At 43.7% G+C, this 19,890-nt stretch overlaps 1 protein-coding gene across 1 annotated transcript; it reads left to right on the plus strand.

The window, feature by feature from the left end:
- The first annotated feature begins 275 nt into the window (after positions 1-275).
- On the plus strand, positions 276-7,361 carry LOC101164783 (zona pellucida sperm-binding protein 3). The gene is made up of 11 exons (XM_011485278.3): positions 276-737; positions 802-904; positions 1,201-1,319; positions 1,384-1,502; positions 3,514-3,617; positions 4,335-4,512; positions 5,987-6,104; positions 6,648-6,739; positions 6,809-6,906; positions 6,990-7,127; positions 7,207-7,361. Exons 1-11 carry the CDS (start codon positions 354-356, stop codon positions 7,329-7,331), a joined length of 1,578 nt encoding a protein of 525 aa, XP_011483580.1. The 5' UTR covers positions 276-353; the 3' UTR covers positions 7,332-7,361.
- Positions 7,362-19,890: the final 12,529 nt, after the last annotated feature.

The raw sequence follows: 19,890 nt of genomic DNA on the forward strand, positions 1-19,890 counted from the left end.
AACTGTAGATTTAACTGCTTAGGCTCCTCCTCCTCTTGTGAAAAGCTGCTTCTCCTTGTGCAGCTTTGCTGATTAACATCAAAGACACTTTTCTGGATTTTTTACCAGAAAAGCAAAAATAGAGATGTGGGAAGAGGCGGTGAGGTTCCTATAGTGTTCACATTTAATATAAAAATGTGGTTTGTTGGGGAAAAAGCACACAGGCTGAAAGTCTTCCAGCTGGAGTCCAATTAAGTCATTAGGTGAGGGTGGAGCCGGGCCAAAGCTCCCATATCTGCCCTTGGCAGGGAAAGCGGCAGCAGCAGTGCTCTCTGGAAACACCAAACACTCAGCTTTTTATGTAAAAAGTTGTAATGGGGTTCAGAGTGGCTGTTCTGTTTGGGTTTGTGCTCCTCCTCTCTGCTGGAAGCTTCTGCTCCGCGGCCCAGAACCGGCCAGTCGTTGGCACCAACCAGACCCAGGAGCAGGTGGCGGCGATCTCCCAGCAGGCGGCGGCGGAGCAGCAGGCCAACCGGTCGGACCAGAGTCGTCCGGCCCACTCTCCCTACACCATCCGGCTCAGGATCCACCAGCTCAAGAACCCAGCCGTCGGCACCAAGCAGGACCTGAAGCAGGCCCAAGAGAACCCGCCGGGGGTGCAGCCCAGAGGCTTCTCCTCACAGCAGGCGAGGCAGTGGGAGGAGGCGGCGCCGGCCCGCAGCTTAGAACCGATCCTGCTCCCTGGGAAGGAACCAAAGGTGGGTGGCCCGTGTTCCCACTGACGTTTGAAGCGCTCGCCTCACGTTTGGTGTCGACCTCCAGATGCTGGTGAGCTCCGAGCGGCGCGCGCCTGTGCCGGCTGACAGCGTGTCGGTGCGCTGTGGCGAGGACAAGGTCATCGTGGCGGTCCAGCAGAACTTTTTAGGTAACGGCTGACTGTTTGGACCGTCTGCGGGGTCCGTTTATGTTCTGGTAAGGGCTGGATTAGCGGTTTTATTGGGAGACTAAAGTGCTGCAAATGATCAATATCAGCTTCCTGTAATGTCTTTGAGCAGACGCTCTCCCTTTTTTGGTGCTCGAACGCCGACTTTACAGCAACACATTAGAAAACCTTTTAATTGTCAGAGTGTTATTGACTGAAACCAGCGCGCGGCTGCAGGTAATGGCCTCCTCTGACACGCCGCTTCTTTATTTATTTATTTTTTTGATCTTCCTGCTCAGGAAATGGGAAGCTGATCCATCCCGGCGATTTGACCTTAGGAGGCTGTGCGGCAGTGGACGCCGTGGACCGAATCCTGCTCTTCCAGGCGGAGCTGCAGGGCTGCGGCAGCACCGTGAAGGTGCGGCTCTTTGACTTTCCTCCCTGTCGGTCTGTTTCCGGAGGTAACGCCCGGCTCCCCGCAGACGACGGAGGAGAATCTCGTCTACGCCTTCCCTCTGAAGTATCTGCCCACGCCCATCGGCACCACGCCCATTCTGAAGACCAACGCCGCCGAGGTGACCGTCGAGTGCCACTATCAAAGGTGAACTTTGATTCTGAATAAACCACGCCCACAAAGGGGCCCGTCGTCATACAAAGGACGTCCAAAGCCTGGCTCCTCAATGCAAAACGAGTTAAATAAACAAAGTAAATAACAATAATTTAAAGAAGAAAATTACCAGGAAGTAGTGAAATCATTTGTCCAATCTTTTTTACTTGACAAGGTTCGTTAAAATATCCAACTCTAGAAAAAAAATGGGTCCCCAAGCATTTCAAAAGGGGAAAAGAAGCTGTTGAATGTTCTACAGCCCAAAATGCATTTTTAGTGCTAGTCCTACTAAAAAAAATGTCTGAGGACTCTCATTCTCATGCTATGATGGTTCTACTTAAAGTTTTAGTTTTTTTTTTTTTTTTTTTTTTTTGTCCTTATTTCTAGATCAGGGATAGACAAACGTTTTGCTTTGTGGGCCAAAACGGTTCTAAAATTTAACAAAGGGGGCCCCCCTAGAGGCAGATGCTCGGAGTGTTTTGGTAATCACCTTATAAGGGAAAAAAATTATGAGGAATCTGGACGATGAAAATGAACGTATACATGTTAAAATTGAGTTTTAAATTTCAAAACTGTGGCCTTTTGTTCTTATTTTAGCCCCAGTGGTACTGATGGGTTGATGTCCCACAGGGGAAAAACATCAAAACAAGGAGAAACGCTGTGCTTAAGTTGTGTGGGAACAATCGGAAAAATGACTTGGAAAAACAGACGAGCATCAGAAAACCAACAAACCTATCAACACCGTAAGAGTGCTGGAAAACTTCCTGCATCTAAACATTGAATTTCAACAGAAATTAAACCTTCTCAATATCATTTATTCCAATTTGACGAGCCAGAACAGTTAAATGGGCCGCAATGGCCGCCGGGCCGTGGTTTGTCCACCCCTGATCTAAACCCTACAGATGAAAGTGTATATTTTTATTTATTTATTCTTGAGAAATGTCTGGAAACGACTTACACCCCGCTAAAATGTCCTAAAAGTCTAAAAACAACGTTTTACATCTTTACGCTGCTGACCTTAAACTAAAAGGTCAAATCCCTCCTAAAGCGACGTTTGCCTAGTTTGGTTCAGCCCCATCCTGCCAATATCGCTGTAAGTGAAGGGAACCAGGCGAGGTCATTGGTCGAAACCTTTTGGCTTTGTCTTCCCTGCTCACTATATAGTGCGCTCGCCTATCTATAATTCCAAAATCCAGTGCCCTGGAAATTTCCCAGAAGTCTCCGAAAAACCAGTGTGCATCCATGCTCACTAGATCGGCGAACATAGACCACAATGCATTGCGTCAGAACATTTTTTTTATTTTTTTTACCAAAAATGAATTTAAATATATTTTTTTAAACAAGTTTTCTTCAGAAGACAGTGAATTCGTAAATAATCGTGGCAAAAGAGTCGATTGATGAGATTTTAACTTTGTGAAATCGATGACATCATATCCCCCGTTTAAAAAAAATAAAATAAAGTAGTGAGCTGGTGTCTAATTTGCTTTTGAAATTCAGGGCACTACAAAGTTTTTATTTTTTTAGTAGTCAGGGTGTGAATTCGGACATAGTCCCAGTGTGCGTAGATGCTAATTCAATTAGACCACAATGCATTGCGTTTGAATGGTTTGTCTTTTGAAAATAATGTTCACGATGTTGCATCATTAGAACAGATGATTCAGTCATATTTTTCATAAAATGTTTATTTTTTAGAGTGTTACGTCGGTAAACGGGCGACGTCGTATTTGTTGTTTACAAAAAAAAGAAAATGGCTGCAGTGCCACACTGCAAATCCATATGGTTTGTTTTCTCTCACAATATGGATTTATTTTAGCATCTTTTACCAACATTCATTTAAATTGTCAGGACTTTCAACAAAGAGGAGACAGACTCTTAACATGGTGGTTGAGGAGCAAACCCACCTGAACCTGTTAAATGAATGCAGCGGACAGCGTTCCAAATGTTTGTATGTTGCATTACCGGGTTGCTACGGTTAAGTCAACGTGGTTGCTTTTTGTTTTTTCAGGAAGCACGTTGTCAGCAGCGGCGCCTTGAAGCCAACCTGGGAGACGCAGGCCGTCCAGCTGGGTGCAGAACAGCGACTGCAGTTCTCGCTACGTCTCATGACAGGTGACACTTGGACCTTAGGACCCCCCCCCCCCCCAAAAAAAAACCCCACCTTCATTGGCTCTGGGGCTAATTTCCCCAGCGACGACAGGCGTGATTGCAATCACCGCGACGGCTGAAGAAGCTAAACGGAGGACTTAATAGAGGGGACAAAGTTCCGACGCGTGGTGATTGGATGTAATCGCCCCCCTTGCAGGCTCCAGCTGACCCGGTGGGGTCACCCGCCACAAATGAGGCGATCAATTTCCAGCTGATTATGGCTCCTAATTAATTCAGAAGAGACCCGACTGTATTTTCAGGGAACCGTTGATCGTCTCATACGTTGGTGGAGCAAAGTATGGCTCTTGTGGTTCAACAGGATCCTGTAGTTATGTTTTTATAAAGATGATTAGTGCCGCCGCGTGGGGAGCCGGTTTAGCTCGTGCTGGTTTGCGGCGCCTTCCGTCCGTGAAACCGGGGTTCGACTCCGGGCTGCTCCCTGTTCCCTTCTCTACCCCTGTGCCGGTTCCAAGCCCGGTTTGAGAAGGTTGCGTCAGGAAGGGAATCCGGCGTAAAACATTGCCAAGTTTACCATGCGACTTGTTCGCTGTGGCGACCCCTGATGGGAGAAGCCGAAAGAGGTAGATTAGTGCCGCCGCGTCTCTTGCCCCGCCCCCAGGCATCCAGCTAACCCTAACCCGTTCCACCTCCATCTTTTTTCCTGTGTTTTTTGATTTTAAGAGGACTGGCAGTGGCAGCGGCCCTCCAACGTCTACTACCTGAATGACGTGATGCACGTGGAGGCGTCGGTGCTGCAGGGTCACCACGTTCCCCTCAGGGTGTTCGTGGACAGCTGCGTGGCCACCATGAGCCCCCACCCCGGAGGGAAACCCCAATACGCCTTCATCAACAACCACGGGTGAGAAGCTGGGACTCTCCAACTCCTAAATGTCTGAGAATTTGGGGGTTTATTTTCCAGGAAAATACCAATTTTTTTTTTTTCTTTTTTTTTTTTTTTTTTTTTTAAAGCATTTGTTATTCTAGACCAAAAGTGTGCAACTTGCAACTCCTAAAGAGCCGTTTGGGTTGGATTTCTGACACACTACAACCCTGCAGAGGCTTATATCAACCCTTTAGAAAGAAAATGCTTTTTTTAATTTTGATTTTAGTTTTCTTATTGTTACTATCCTGATAAATCCAGTATTGTATGGTGGCCCTGAAGGACAAATCACACCAAATAAATGACTGAACGAAATAAAATAATAAAACACGAAATTAAATTTTAGAAATCAAATCAATTTTGAAAGTCAAAAGCTATTTCAGAAAACGACTGATTTCTAGGATTTCTGTAAATAAGGGGGGGGGGACAGAAAACGTTAGGGGGCATCACTGATTGGGTGACGTTTGTCCATCACCTCAACAGTTTTTTTTGTTTTTCTTTTTTAAACATAGAAAGCAATTTGATATTTATTTTTATGTTCTACCTTTTATTTTGGGTTTTTTCTGGATTTTTATTTTTTTTAATTTTTTCAATTCAAGTGATCTTCAATGGTTTGTAAAGTGGGTAGTATGTAAGCAGTGTCAAATCTTTTTATAGACATATCTGTTCAAAAATAGAAATTTCAGAGGTTTTTACTGACTTCATGTTTATTTTCTGAGGTATGTGGAGCTCAAACATGTCCAAGTGTTTGACTATGAGGCTGCAGTGCTTGATTTCTTGGAGCATTATGGGTAATGTAGTCAGGGGCTTCACAGACAGGGTTTTCTTTTGTTTCCTTTGATTCCTTTTCTTTTTTGATGTATGACTGGTGCGCAGTCATGTGACATTTTTACTTCATGTGAATCTGCTGCCGCTGGAGGATCTTATTTGACACAGGATGTTTTATTTTGAAATGAAATTTTGTGATTTTTTTTTTTTTTTTTTTTTTTTTTTTTTTTTTTTTTTTTTTTTTTTTTTTTTTTTTTTAAAGGCAGAAAAAGTGAACACTTTTAAAATATTTCTGTTGCAAACGTCTCGGAGCTACATTTCATACGTGAACAGCCACAAAAACATATTTAGTGTCTTTCTAAATAGAAGGGAAACTTTCTGGTCAGAATTATTGGCTCATAATTATGAAAGTTTTAAAGTTAATCTGCTTTTTTTTCCCTTTACATTACGTTTTGAGACTTTTTTTTTTTTTTTTTTTTTTTTTCATTTGTTTATGGTTTGTTCAGGGATCTGGGAAATGTTCAGGAGTCGTTGACTTGTGGAATTGCTCAAAAGCCAAAAACATTACAGAAATGTTTGTTTTTTAAAAAGCTTCATCTGTTCATTTTAAAACATCTTTACATTTCAAGTCTGCTTTAAATATTTAAAAAAGCGCATTTGTCTGTGGATTTTTGTCATTTCTAAGGTGTTTAACTGACGCAAAGCAGACGGGAGAGCAGTCCTACTTCATGCAGAGGCTGCAGGAGAATAAACTTCACTTCCAGCTGAAAACCTTCAGGTTCAACCATGAAGACGACAATTCGGTGAGGGCAGCACATTTAAACGACGTTTTTTTTATAGGTGTTCTGTCATTAAAATCACAAATTTCTTTTTTTTTTTTTTATATATGATGGAACTAAAGTGAAGTAAATCTTTGGTCCTTAATGTAGATTTAATTTGACAGAAAAGTGAAATTTCTCTTCATTTTTGTAACCGTTTCCACGCAGAAAGGGAATGAAAGGTGCCGTTTGACACTCAGCAGCGTCTTTACTCTAGTTTGTATGTTGGTGGGGGGTATTCTGGACCTCTAATGGGGTCAAACCAAATAGAATCTTTCAGTTTCTGTTCCTCTCCAGTTCTGTCATTAACATGAAGCAGCTTTGTGATTTGAAATGGTTTTAGATTTTCATTTAAATGCAAAATTTGATTTAGTTTATGGTAATTTTGAAAGGAATAAACTCTTGAATGATGCAGATTTGTATTTTATTTTTTAGGTATCGAGCCCCATAATCCATATCTTCCAAAATCCTTATTTTATTTTGAAATTCGCTTTAAGGATTTTTCGTTTCCTTTTGTAATTCTGTCAGTTCTACATCACCTGCCACCTGAAAGCGACCAAGCTGGACGCTCCCATCGACTGGCAGCACAAAGCCTGCTCGTTCCTGCCCGAGGCCAAAAGGTGGGCGGAGTCAGACGCTTGGCATTCACGTCCTGAACGCCGTCTGTAACTACATGTTCCCCTGCGCAGATGGGTGGCGTCAGGTGGAGACAACAAGGTGTGCAGCTGCTGCGATAGCAGCTGCAGCGAGCCGAGGAGGATGAGGAGGAGTCCCGCCGCAGATGCTGGTAAGAGGATGAGACGCGGCACCCAGTGGTGGTTGGAGGCTCATTGAATATTAGTATCCAACGTGAAATGCTGGTCTCTGTAGAGCTGCAGGTGGAGGGAACCGTGGTTCTGGGCCCGATCCTTGTCATGAAGGAGGTCCACGAGGAGCTGCCTGCAGGACCAGAGCTTCCAACGGAACCTGTTCCCGAGCTCCAAACGCAGGAAGAGGAGCCTGACGCCGGTGAGAAGTCGGTTTTTGCAGTTAGCCAGCGCGCTGATGGCGTTGGGTGACCCCCGTCACGTCTGGGTTTGTTTCTCAGCGTCTCTCCTGCCCGCCGCCCTGCTGTGTGGGGCAGGTGCCACGCTGGCCGGGATGGTGGTGTTCCTGAGCTCTGTCGTCTGCAGCAGACCTCGCAAACCCACCGTGTTTTCGGTTTCCTCCTGATTTAAGGCAATAAAACTATTTATATCCAAACTTCCTCTTCATTAGTTTTCTTTTTTTTCCCCCCTCTCCAAGCATGTTGGTGCAAAGAGCAGGACCGCTGAAGAACGCATAGACATTTGTCATTTGGGTGCTAATTATCACGTATTAATATTTTAGCGCTTCCTGCTTTTGTAAATTTTTTTTTTTCCTTTTTCAGAAGTGAAAAATTCAGACTGTTGCCTACCTTCATCTAACAGCAAATCAAATAAAACAAGTTTTTTTATGAACTCCCACTCTTCTCTTCTGATCGATGGTCAAAGCGTAACACTGGACATTGAATTATCTGTATGCCTGCTGTCGATCTTCCTCCTTTCATCCGGGACTGGGTCGCGGGGGCAGCAGTCTAAGCAGAGGTGCCCAGACTTCCGTCGCCCCAGCCACTTCCTCCAGCTCCTCTGGGCGGACCCTGAGGCGTTCCCAGGCCAAGCGACAGATGTAGTCCCCTCAGCGTGTCCTGGGTCTTCCCCGGGCCCCCCTGTCCAGTGGGACGTGCCCAGAACACCTCCCCAAAAACAGCGTCCAGGAGGCATCCAGACCAGATGCCAGAGCCACCTCAAGTGGTTCCTAAGGATGTGGAGGAGAAGCGGTTCTACTCGGAGCTCTCTCCAGGTGACCCAGCTCCTCCCCCTATCTCTAGGGGAGGGGAGGGCCCACCTACAGAGGAAGCTCGTTTGTATTCGGGACCTTGTTTGTTTGGGTCAAGCTAATGACCAAAGGTGAGGATTGGAACGGAGATCGACCCGGTAAATTGACAGATTCACTTTCTGGCTCAGCTCTCTCTTTCACCACAACAATGGGGAAAAAACACATTTTGCACATGTTAATGAATATTCTTGACAATCACACCGTCCCAAAACATATGGAAGTGATTGGCTCCATTATTACCACACCTCCAACATTTGCATTCGCGTCTGGAACATCTTCCAAAGCGCTTCTCCTTTTCAGATTCGTGGCTTCCATTCAGCATCCTCACAAAGTCCCGGGGAGGATTTGTGCGTCTCATTTTCCGAGGAACCTGCAGCAAAACGGTTGGGAGTCGATTCAATACCCAACATTACCCCTGAGCTTTTGAGCGTCTCCCCCCTTTCCAAACGGAAGGGGGAAGCATCAGGCTTCTGCCGTCAGGCGGCTCCGTTTTGCATTTTAAGGGCGTCTCTTTCATTTGCCCCCTTCAGCTTTCTGCCGGTGGAGGAGTCTCCGTGCAATGAGGCTCATCACGAACTGTTGCTCACAAGCCCAGGAAGACGAATAGACATAATTAAAAAGCTCATAAAGGCAGAGAGCAGGGGCTTTTATTACAGTAATATGGAGGCCTTGGTTTAATGGGGTATTTGTTCCTGTGCGCAAGGCTAACGGCCCCACTCTTTTACTACCGGAGCAGCGCTGGCACCCCCCACCCCCGTAAAACACTCCAGCCTAATGATGCCCCCACATGGCGGGTGGAGATGGCAGGAAGGATGCAGCGATTTCCAACAGTTCCTCCCCCAGAATCCCTTTGGTGTAAGTAGAGAAGTGGAGAACACGTTGAGTTTCCATTTAAAAAAAAAAAAAAAACAATTGGGGCAAAAGCTAACCCCAACCACTGGGGGGCGCTGCACCAACTGGAACTTGTCTGTATCGGCCAAATATCAGATTTAAGGTCCTAGACCCTGAAATCAAGATTAGCTAACAGAAGCAACACTTGGGATGCGTCTGTGGTTTTTGGGAAACATGACCTCTCTGAGCCACCGTATTTTGTGAATTTCTATAAAAACATGAGCCAAAAGGGCAGCACGTTGCCTGTCGCCTTTACAGAAAACGTTAATCTGAAATGTTTTTAGATTCTGTGAATATTAAAAAATTTGTCTTTTATTGGTTTTCCTTCTTGTTTTTTGGGAACAAATTTAAAACTCTCCTAAAACTTACAAACTTATTGTAGTTAAGCTTTTTGATTTCATTTTTTTTTTAAATAGTTAGTATGGAATGGTTTAGTCTACATTAAATTAGTCTTTCCATACGAACTTCCAACAAAAACATGTTTTTTCTGAATCAATTTTTCACATTTTGTAATATATATGTTGTGACTGCAATATGAACATGTCAACAAACCTTTGATTTTGTAATGACCCTCCCCACTGCAAGACCTGCAGTGGCCAGAATGCATTTTGGGTAAAAACGTTTGGCTTTGTGTTGTAGTTTGCCTTCCCTAAGCAAGATGTCCTCCAGGATGACTCATTTAATGTCGCTAGCTGTTTGATCCATCATTGTGTCTTTCTGTCAGAACTACAGAATAACAGAACTACAAAAAATGTGGGGATCCGCTGGGGAGTTAACCAGGTCGCTCCAGTCTCCCAAAGGCCCCCCCCCAAAGAGGCTGCAAATACCAAACCAGAACCAGAAAAACGTCCTGCACCTGAAGTGGCACCAAAAAAAAAGCGATGAGTCCATCCATTGGTAAGAATTAACATTGTTGCTCTTGTTTTTTTTCCATTTTTTCCCCCCAATAGTTTGAGTTATTCAAGTTATGAACTAACCAATGAGATGCCTCAATAAAAGTAGATGGTCCCCACGTCCAACGTTCAAAATGTTTGACAGATTTGGTGTAGCTCGCTTTCAAATGGTAGGGGTGTGGCCTTCCATCAAACTCACTCCTGATTGGTGCAAGTGGCTCCCATTAAAAATGTTGACTCAGAACGACTCGGACCAATCCCTGCTCACTGACAGCGTCTGGCTCCAAAATGGCGACTAAGTCGACTTTATTTAGCTGAAGCCAGAAGACGTCGGTCAATGAGCAGAATTGGTCCACACTAGCTGGCGAGGTGCTTTAACCATACTCCGGGTTCGGAAACGCGTGTTCGAGCGGCCAATTCCAATGAAAAGAATGTAGATGCGCACATCCGTGTTCAAAACTCCGGCGTTCACGCATCACTGCGGGTGTTTCTTAGTCCGTTTTTTAGCTTTACGTACAAAACTCAAGGCCATCAAATACGCTTTAAAACTTAAACCTGTTGAACTTTGACCCAGATTTGGTGGAGATGTGTGGATAGCGTTCTTTTCAATTCACGAAAGTGCCGACCGTTTAGAAATTGATCAAAGGCGGATAAACTAATAAATGGAGTCATGTGACCCCAAGCCTTTTATATATGGGAATAGAGCTGTGAAAGGGAAAAACCTGGAGCCAGATTCCATACATTTTTCACCGCTTTGACATTTCAAGCGTCGCTGACTTGTATACCGTGGTGAAGTGTTAGGGCGGTTGACCTCTGGTTGGAAGATTGCAGGTTCAATTCCCGCCCTGCCCGTCCATGTTTCCAAGTGTCCAGTGTTTGGCAGTGGAGCCGCCACCAGTGTGTGGATGGGTGAAGGAGACTGTGACTTTACAGTGCTTTGAGCCTTCAAGGCAGGTAAGCGAGTGAACGCCATTTACCATTACCCATAATGCAACAGGCCCTGCAGTGGGCCACATATTTCTTATTTTTTATTATAGGTGATCATCCATTTCATTGATTGGATGCAGATTTTTGGCCAATTCTGCCCCACATTAGTAGATCTTTAACTTTCAGAGGCTAAATTTGTGTCGCGTCTGCTTTCCTGCGGCGTGAAGAGACGTCAGCCATCTATAAAAAAGTGCTAATGTCTCCTTTTAGCTGCACAGGCTCATCATCATCATCATCATCATCATCATCGTGCTGGAGATAGTCGGCTGCCCACAGATGTCCCGCGGCAGTTTGGGCCCCGGTTGACAAGCGAAATGGCAGCCGGCCCTGAATCAGCCATTCGCACAGACAGGAAGTGTGACCCCGAGGGTGTGAGCGCACACACACACACACACACACACACATATATTTGCTACCATCAGATGTAATGGCGCGTGCCGTGCCCTGTCCCGCAGCCATGATGACTGCTGTTCTGCACACGGCGTGGGGCCGACCGATCGGCGCGCGCCCCTTCGACAAGCAAAGCGTCTGGATTCCCCCCGCAGTTCGATCTCCACCAAAAATGTCCGACTGTGAAGTTAAACCTTTGAGACGGCAACGTTTGTCCTCAAAAGAAGTTTCAGTGGTGGTGAACGGCAGCATGGAGGCGCCTCCTCCGTCCAGGCCCGAAGGTTGACCCTCTTAATTAAGAAAGAAATAAGTTCCTAATGAAGGAAATGGATTTAATTAGCTTGATCTTAGCTCAGGAACATGCCGTAAAAGCACACGTGTGCACCCACACGCACACTCAAAACAATTAAGCCTCTTTTATCCCGGCTAATGGCTTCGGTGACTCAGACTCTTTCTCATTAAGACTATCAATAATATGCTGATTACATGCAACCGCCGGTCTCCTCTATCGGGGCACAAAAGGGACGAGCGCATGTCCCGGAGGTTTCAGGGTGGGGCGGTGTGCGCGCAACCTTATCTATGTGAAAAAAAAAGTTAAACAGAGAGAGAGAGATTGGTTGACTGGGTGAAGTAAAAGAGGCTTCATTTTGCAGTGTCTTTATTTTCTGCTGTTCTTCTTATCGGTGTGTGATAACCCTAAAGAGAAGTGGGCTTTGGAGCTGGGAGAAAGGAATGCTCCAAAAGTTAGGATTTGTGCCCAAAACTTTCAAACCAAATCTAATTTTTCTGTCAAGGCTGTGTTTTTATTTGTTGTAAAGCTTCAAAGGTCCACCTTGCATTAGTAAGATTAACACTTGAAAAACCTTTGGACCCCTGATGCCATTCCGATGGATTTGGAAGCGGAGAAAAGCAACACTTTGTAGTTTTGTACGCAGTTCAACTACCTGGTCCTGACTCGCGCCGTCGTGCGTCGTCACACGGACGACAGAAGCCGTTGGAAATTTTCGTTGAGTTCTGTAGAAGATCGTGGAAATGTGCTGGTTCCAAGAGCGTGTGGGGTTGTCCCCAGAACTTCAGCTCCAGTGTGGGTGTTTGCCGAGTTACCGTAACTCGTGCACCGTGGTAGAGTGTCCGCCCCGTGACTGGAAGGTCGTGAGTTCAAATCCAGGCCAGTGCCTCCCTGCTTGACGCTCAGCATTGGGGGGTTAAACCAGTGTTTTTAGACATTTTTTGAGCCACGGCACACTTTAACCTTGACACGCTGTCACTTTAACCCAATGCATCATGGTAATTGTAGTGCAAACAGCTGCCGAACGCAAACAGACTCGCGTCTCTGAGCTTCATTGTTTTGTTCTCTTGTTCCACGGTCTGACACCGGATTCTGTGGAAAGCTACACCGCTAAAGACGAGCTTTAGCTGGTATTTTTGATGGAACTGAGAGACTTTATGAGCAGAATCAGAACAAGGAAGTGAAGACTTTAACCACTTCTGATTGGTCAGACTGATGACCTATGATTAATGATTGGTGGAGACAATTAAAGGGGCGGGACTTTTCCTAATACAGCTGAAGCTACGGCTAAATCGCGGTACCATCATTCTTATCAAAATGTTTTTAATAGAATCAAATAAACACAAAGAAAAAAGTATTTTATGATCTTTCATATTCCTAACTACTAGTGTTTTATCAGGGCCTGTTTGGATGAACACAGATCTGATATCCTGGAGATGGAAAATGTTTTTAGATTAGTCAATGAGGGCAATTTCCCACAGCACACTAGTGTGCCGTTCCAACGGATTGTGACACAGAGAAAAACGTTCTTCAGCTTTTGATAGCACATGGCTGCTTTGGGGTCTGTCGAAATAACGCTGTATAGCATTTAGCCAATGGTTGGCCCAAAAAAAAAAGAAACAATAAAAGAAAGAAATGATGAAAGTTGAACACAAATCAAGTGAAAACAGAACAAACACAAAAAAAAAAGATATGTTTGTGAAAAATGTATCAAACCAGCGAGCTTCTGCCCTAAGGATTCCCCATTTATTTCAATGGAGGCAAAAATCCTGGAACATCTTGAAAAGTTCAAGGATTTGAAGGACCAAAAGTCATAGCTGGAAAAAGCTGAAAGAGCTGAACATTTGAATGGTTAAAATAGATTAAAAACATTGTAGGAGTAAAGCGCCAAAAAATGGAGGAAGATCCTAAAATAAAGAAAGAGAAACAGGAAAACAATGGGTTGAAGGCTTTATGGCATTCAACCCATGAAGGGTTTTAAGAGAAAACGCCCCGCTCGATCGGTCAGCACATTTGAACGATCGCGACCCTGAGATGCTAGTCTGACATGCGTCTGTCACACCGGCAGGAAGACAATGGGCCTGCGCTTCGACCTTGACTCCCTTCCTGTTGTCGAAGACAGTGGGGCCCCTCCCAGAGGAGGGGAGAGGAAAGCGGAGGCTTGACCCGCGGAGCCACACCTTCACCCGATTCCCCATTGAGCATCTCCAAACGCCGGCCTCCTTCCCTCAGATCTCCACTGGCCATTGTTTGGTTTGTTTGTTTTTTTGGGAGCTGTGAGGGTCTCTGGTGGCCGCCGGTGTTGCTGGCCCGCGGACCTTTGTGCCCGTTTTTTTCTTTCTTGACAGAAAGTGGAACAATTGAGGAAAACAGAATGCATCGTGGGAAGCTCTGAACTGCAGCAGCAAAACAAGAAAAACTGGGATTGTGAGGAAGTATCATCCACAATAATTACATAAATCACATTTTCAGCCAATTGAACTTTTAATGGAAGTTTTATCAAATAAAAGCATCTCAGATGTCTTAAATTTACCGCTTTATTTGTTGGCTGCTGCCTTTTGCTTGAATATTTATCGTTTAAATGGAATTTTCCAATCTATTCATGACTTAAAGGTGACTGCAAAGCGGCGCTTCAGGGCCTAAAAGACAAAAAAAACTTCATATATATATATATATTTTTTTGTATTATAAGGAGGTTTGCTTGCTTGTTCAAAAATCTCCCACTAAATAGCTATTTATATTTGGATTTTGAAATGTTTTCTCCTTTTACTGTGATTTTTCCTACTGTTTGTTCAGCTAATCAGTATTTAAACGTTTTTTATGTTAGAATTTGTAGCACAAATCTTCATCATTTTTGTAGTATTTTACCCCCATATTTTAAATTTTCAAACAGCATTTGTGCCGTCACTCATGTTAGTTAGTTTGTTCAACTACTTCATTTTTTTTTTTGCTTCATTATTCTGTTTTGACTCTATTTAGTCTCTTTAAGATTTGTTCATCAATTTTCCATAAGGCAGGTAAACAAAAATAATCAATAAAAGTTCATTTTAGGCCTTTTTACTTATTTTTTTTAATTTATTTGTGCAAAATATTGCCATAGAGTACAAATATAATATATATATTAATACTTTATACTACTTTTAGTTGGGTTTATTTAGAATTTTGGCTTTTTTTAAAAACTATTCCTCGTCATCATTTCCCGCTCTTTCTTTTATCTCACCACATTTTCATTTATTCTCTATTTTATGAGCATTTCTTTGTTCACTTTTAATCTTTTTTATCCCTTTCTTTATATTTGTTTTATCTCGTTGACACAGCAACAGCACTTTGGGTCTGTAAGGACTATTTAAATGCTTTACAAATAAAATAAATAACTTTCCTAAACTTTGTTTTTTGTTATTTTCACAGCTCATCACAGCTCTATTCCGATATTTAACAGACTTATAATTATTCATTTTGCCTTCATGATCAATTTCCAAAAAGTCAGCGGCTTAATGCATCATTACCAAATCCAAGTTCCTGATTGGTAAAAGTTTGACCAAGTTTAACTTGCAACATTCACGTTAATGGTGGCGCGTTTTGCACACAAACAAAAACGTGTGTAGGGACGTATGACGGCAAGAGTTTTGAACACTGAAGCCTGAAACGCGCGTTTGCATGGACTTTCATTAAAAGTGGTCGTTTGTACGCAGTTTAAAGGTCTTTTGTCAAGAAAAATTCACTTTTCTCTTTCCTCTTTCAATTGTATAATAATGTTAATTCGGCACTTCGAACCTTTTTCCGAACATCCGTCTAAAAACCTGCTCTTTGAGCACCAGCCCCTCCCAACCCAGGAAATCCAGCAGGTTCCCCACATTGTGACATCACAAAGTGAGAAACCGCCCCTTCCAGGAAGAGTCTGCGCCGCCAGCACCGCCCCCAGGCTAACAGACACACACACGTCGGCTAAAAGCTTTCCGTTTACACGTTTTCATGGGAAAAACGCTGCCGAGACCGGATCTAGGATAATGTCATGAAATGGGCGGAGCCTCAGAGATTGAGAGACAACTCAATCAGAAGTAAGACGTTACTTCTGGGTAGGAAAAGAAACTGCGAAAATAGCTAATATTCATAAAAAACATGTTCTTTAGTGTGCCAAAGGTCTCATGTTCTCATATATGTAGATAGTAATGGTATAGATTCTTTACTGTTACGTTACCACTACTGTATTTATTGTTTTCTGTCTTTAGCCACTTGTTCATTTAACTTTTAAAGTTCTTTACCATCTGTAGCTTTTTCACTGGGCTTTTTTTTATGATTTTCTGCAGTTCCTCTAAGCGTCAAACCTGCTTTTTTTCGTTCCGTCGTGCTGGCGGAGCTCCCGCCGTCCGAAAGCGTCATAAATCACCGCACTGGGAAGCATCTGCACCAGGGAAGTTTCACACGGATGTGACTCGGACCAGAACAGATGTCGTCTCTTATTTGAAGTCCCATCAGATCCGTGCAGAGTGAACCCCTTCCTCTCAACCGCCAGGAGAGCAGCCACAACAAAAGGCTCTCTTCCCGTTTATTCTTGCTTCAGATATGCTTTTTTACTTTATTTTATAAGACAATGGATGGGAAAAAATAGGATTGCCCTCGTGTTCTATGCGAGTCCAGCCTTTGCTGGGCTTTAATGGGAAATGTTTGATCACACATCTCTGGTGCACAAATACAAGAACAAGGCCCAGACTGAGGGGATAAGAGCTCTGAGAGACTCGCAGCTCTCATTTATGGATGTAAATGTTCACACATTTGTCCTGTAGACCATGACCTTTAATCCTGATTGGCACAGCAAGGGGGGGGGGGGACACGGCGCCCAAACACCCTTTTAAAAAAACTTTTTTTATTTAATTTAATCATTCCAAGTGTGCTCCGAGCTGTCAACCTGAGAAAATAAATGCCGCTCTTATCTCACGACGCGACGCCAGATAAGCGCCCCCACCGGGACTGAATGGAGGAAGCTGTCAGCACCTTTCTTTTTTCATATGGAGACCAAATCCTGAGTTTTTTCCTCTCTTCAATCCATAATCCTGTTTTTTTTTGTATTCCCTGGAGAGTCATTTCCCTCCATACGTGTGACACGTAGGATGCCTCTTTCCTGCTCAGGCGCATTTTTTTAAGGGAGGAAAACGGGCCTTTAAGGCGTATTGACCCAGCTGTATCATCACAGCCCCCCCCTGCCTGTCTGTTGGAACACCTGTAGCTGCTGAGGGCAGGGGAACCCGGTTTATACTAAAAAAAAATAACCTCAGATTCTGCAGAAGAAGCTTGTCATCACACCAGGAACTCCTCCTGCCTGCAGACGCTTTTGGAGCCCGTTCTGTCAGGAATCAGACCTGGCTTGAATGAGGCGGCCCCCCCTGGAAATTACTATTCTAGTTTAGACATCTGTTAAAAGAACAAAGAGAAGGGGAAATAAAAACATAATAATACTTTATAAAAAAAAGGCCCAGTTTCCATGGAGCAACACTGCCCCCTGCAGGTTCAAGGAAGCACCCAATCAAGTCCGATCAGGTCAAATAACTGGAGGCTTTTATTTTGGTAATTCGAACCTACAGCAGTTCTGGACTTACAGACTAGGATGTTTAGCACAAATTAACCCCCTACACCAGGGGTCGGCAACCTTTTTTACTCAAAGAGCCATTTGGGACCGCCCCTAATAAAAAAGAAAGCTCCTGGAGCCACAACCCGTTTTGACATCATTATATATATTATGCATGTATGTATTATTCAAAGGTGCTCATTACATCGATCGCGATCTACCGGTCGATCTTCAATGACATGAGTGTAGATCGCGGGCCAGAAAAGATTAAAAAAAAAAGTACTTCTTTAAAATCCACCAGCCAATCAAAATCCTCACTGAGTAGTAATGGACTTGATTGACATGGAGATTGGCCAATCGGAGATCGTCTGAAGCATGCACCGCTGCAAATGCACATTATGTTGTTTAAAGGATGATACCGCGGCCGCGTTGGGAGGAGTTACTGGTTCTGGTCTGATCGCCGCATGGAGCGATGTGTTTATCAATGCATGGTAGACACTGAGAATGTAGAGAGATCAGGTTTATTATTTTGAAGAGTTCTACTTGGTAATCATGTTTCCATGTTTGAGTTCATAAAATCATCCCAGGGAAAGTCTCTGATTCAACACCTGCAGTGAAAGCTGCGTCTGAATCTGACGCCCGTGTTTGCATCTCTCTGACAGAGTTTGAAGCCAAAGCCCCTCCTCCGCCTCTCTACCTGCTTTTCCTCTCTACCTGTTCACCTGTTCATATCCTCTGCAGCTGAGAGTGGTTTCCCCCGCGCTCCTCAGTGTGTCCTACACAGAGAGCGCTAAATACGGTAGTCGGGTCGCTCCAGCGCCGCACAAGGACGAAAGAGCCGGACGCAGGTTATAGCGGGGATAGAGCGGGTTAAGCAAATGAATGAAAGAAGGTGCTCCGCTGAAGAAATATTCAATATTGCACACCTTTTATGATTAGTCAGAACTATCTTTTATTTAGAAAAATCTTTTATTTTATCAGTCCAGTATGAAAAAAAACATCAACAAAAGCTGTGTTAGGCGGTATTTGGCTGGGTCTGGCGGTTTTCAGATGACTTTTCGGCTGGAAACCTGTGACTCTATCTGGCAACGCTGGCGCGAACTCTCAGTCTGTCATCAGTCTCTGCCCCGCGGTGCCTCAAGTTCCCGGCAGAAGATCGGAGTGTTTATTGAAGCCGCCCCGCGTGCCTCTACTAAGACGAGCTCATTACGAAGCTGTTTTTTTACGTGCCTCGTGCTTCGTGCGGAGCTAGCAGCGCCTTTGAAATGCCATGAAAAACGAAACAACTAAAATAAAATTTAATTATTATAAAATACTCATTATTTTCCAAAGTCACAAGGAGCCACAACAGATGGATGAAAGAGCCACATGTGGCTCCGGAGCCATGGGTTGCCGACCCCTGCCCTACACACACCTAATACCCGGTTCAAAGGAGCTTTGGTCACAGTGATGACATCACAGTGGGAGAAACCAACAACAACAAAAAGACTAGAAAAGAAAGCTGTGTCGGAGTCACGTCACCAATTTCACGAAGTTAAAATCTAGTTGATATGAGCGATTATTTATGAGTCCACTGAAGATAAAAATGTTGACGGTTTATCAAAAAATACATTTAAATACATTATTTAGGCCAAAATTTTTCCGACGCAATGCATTGTGGTCTATATTTGCCAAAGTAGTGAGCATCGATGCACACAGGAGAATTCTGGGAAATTTGTAGGGCACTGGATTCATGAATTGTAGATTCGGACAGCAGTGAGTAGGGAAGGAATTCGGACACAACCAAAGAGTTCTCATGGAGAAAGGTATTTTAAAAATTCACACATGTCGGGAATATCAAATCAAATCAAATCAAATCAAACTTTATTTATCATATAAAAGTAGAACACAAAATGTTTTACATTAAAACAAAACAAAATAAATAATATAAAAGCAAGCGTGAAAATTAAAATAAACAAGCACAAAAATAAAACATTTAAAAATAGGGCCCCCCTCCCCGTACCTACACAACCCCCCCCCCCACTTCTTTCACACCTCCCACCCCCCTAACTGATGGGGAAACACAATGAGAGATAGACTGAGCCCAAAAACAAGATGTTGGTAATAATTGGCACCTCCCTCTCTGTGGACGGCGGCATATCCAGCCAAATGCAGCATCACAGGGGAGGACCGCTCCACCACAGCTGAGCAGTGGTGTTTTATATGTGGGATAAAAGTTAGCTTAGAGTCGAAAATAACGCCCAAGTTTAAGACTGTTTCTTGATGGCTTAATGAAAGTTCCTTTAGCTTCAGAAACGGTTTCTCTCTTTTAGCTTCAGGTCCGATAACTAAAATTTCATTTTTTTCCTGGAATATCCAAAGGAAGTTTTAGAAGTATTATGGGATGGGCAAGGGACCTACGGCTTTTCACATGTTCACATAATATGGACAAAAAAGGTTTTGTTTGAGCAATATTTCACACAGTTCAACCACAGCTGAAGTTTCATTGATCTTTGACCTCAGGAAGAGGTCACCATCTTCAATTTAAAAAAAAAAGAAAGAAACAATCCCCTTCAAATGTAAACTCCTCCTAGGGATTTCGATCGACCATAACCTAGAAACCTGACAAGAACACTGCAGCTTTGCCAAATTATCTGAAAGATTTTTAAATCAAAGGAAGAAATTTAGTTCATATTCAAGCGGTAGAAAGCACATGTGCAGGTTTTTGTCCTGTAAACACTTTCTACACAGAAAAGTGAACACGTGAAAGAGAAAAAAGACAGTACAGACCAAAAGTTTGGACACACCTGCCCATTCATTTGAATGGGAAGGTGTGTCCGAACTCCCATTCATTTGAATGGGACGGTGTGTAAAAACTCCCAT

Source organism: Oryzias latipes, chromosome 2, assembly GCF_002234675.1.
Source record: "Oryzias latipes chromosome 2, ASM223467v1".
In the NCBI taxonomy this organism is placed as follows: domain Eukaryota; kingdom Metazoa; phylum Chordata; class Actinopteri; order Beloniformes; family Adrianichthyidae; genus Oryzias; species Oryzias latipes.

Coding starts and splice junctions, on each gene's coding strand:
- LOC101164783 (XM_011485278.3), top strand. CDS start 354: ATGGGGTTCAGAGTGGCTGTTCTGTTTGGGTTTGTGCTCCTCCTCTCT. Junction 1,503..3,513: donor GTCGAGTGCCACTATCAAAG/GTGAACTTTGAT, acceptor TTGTTTTTTCAG/GAAGCACGTTGTCAGCAGCG. Junction 6,740..6,808: donor TTCCTGCCCGAGGCCAAAAG/GTGGGCGGAGTC, acceptor TCCCCTGCGCAG/ATGGGTGGCGTCAGGTGGAG.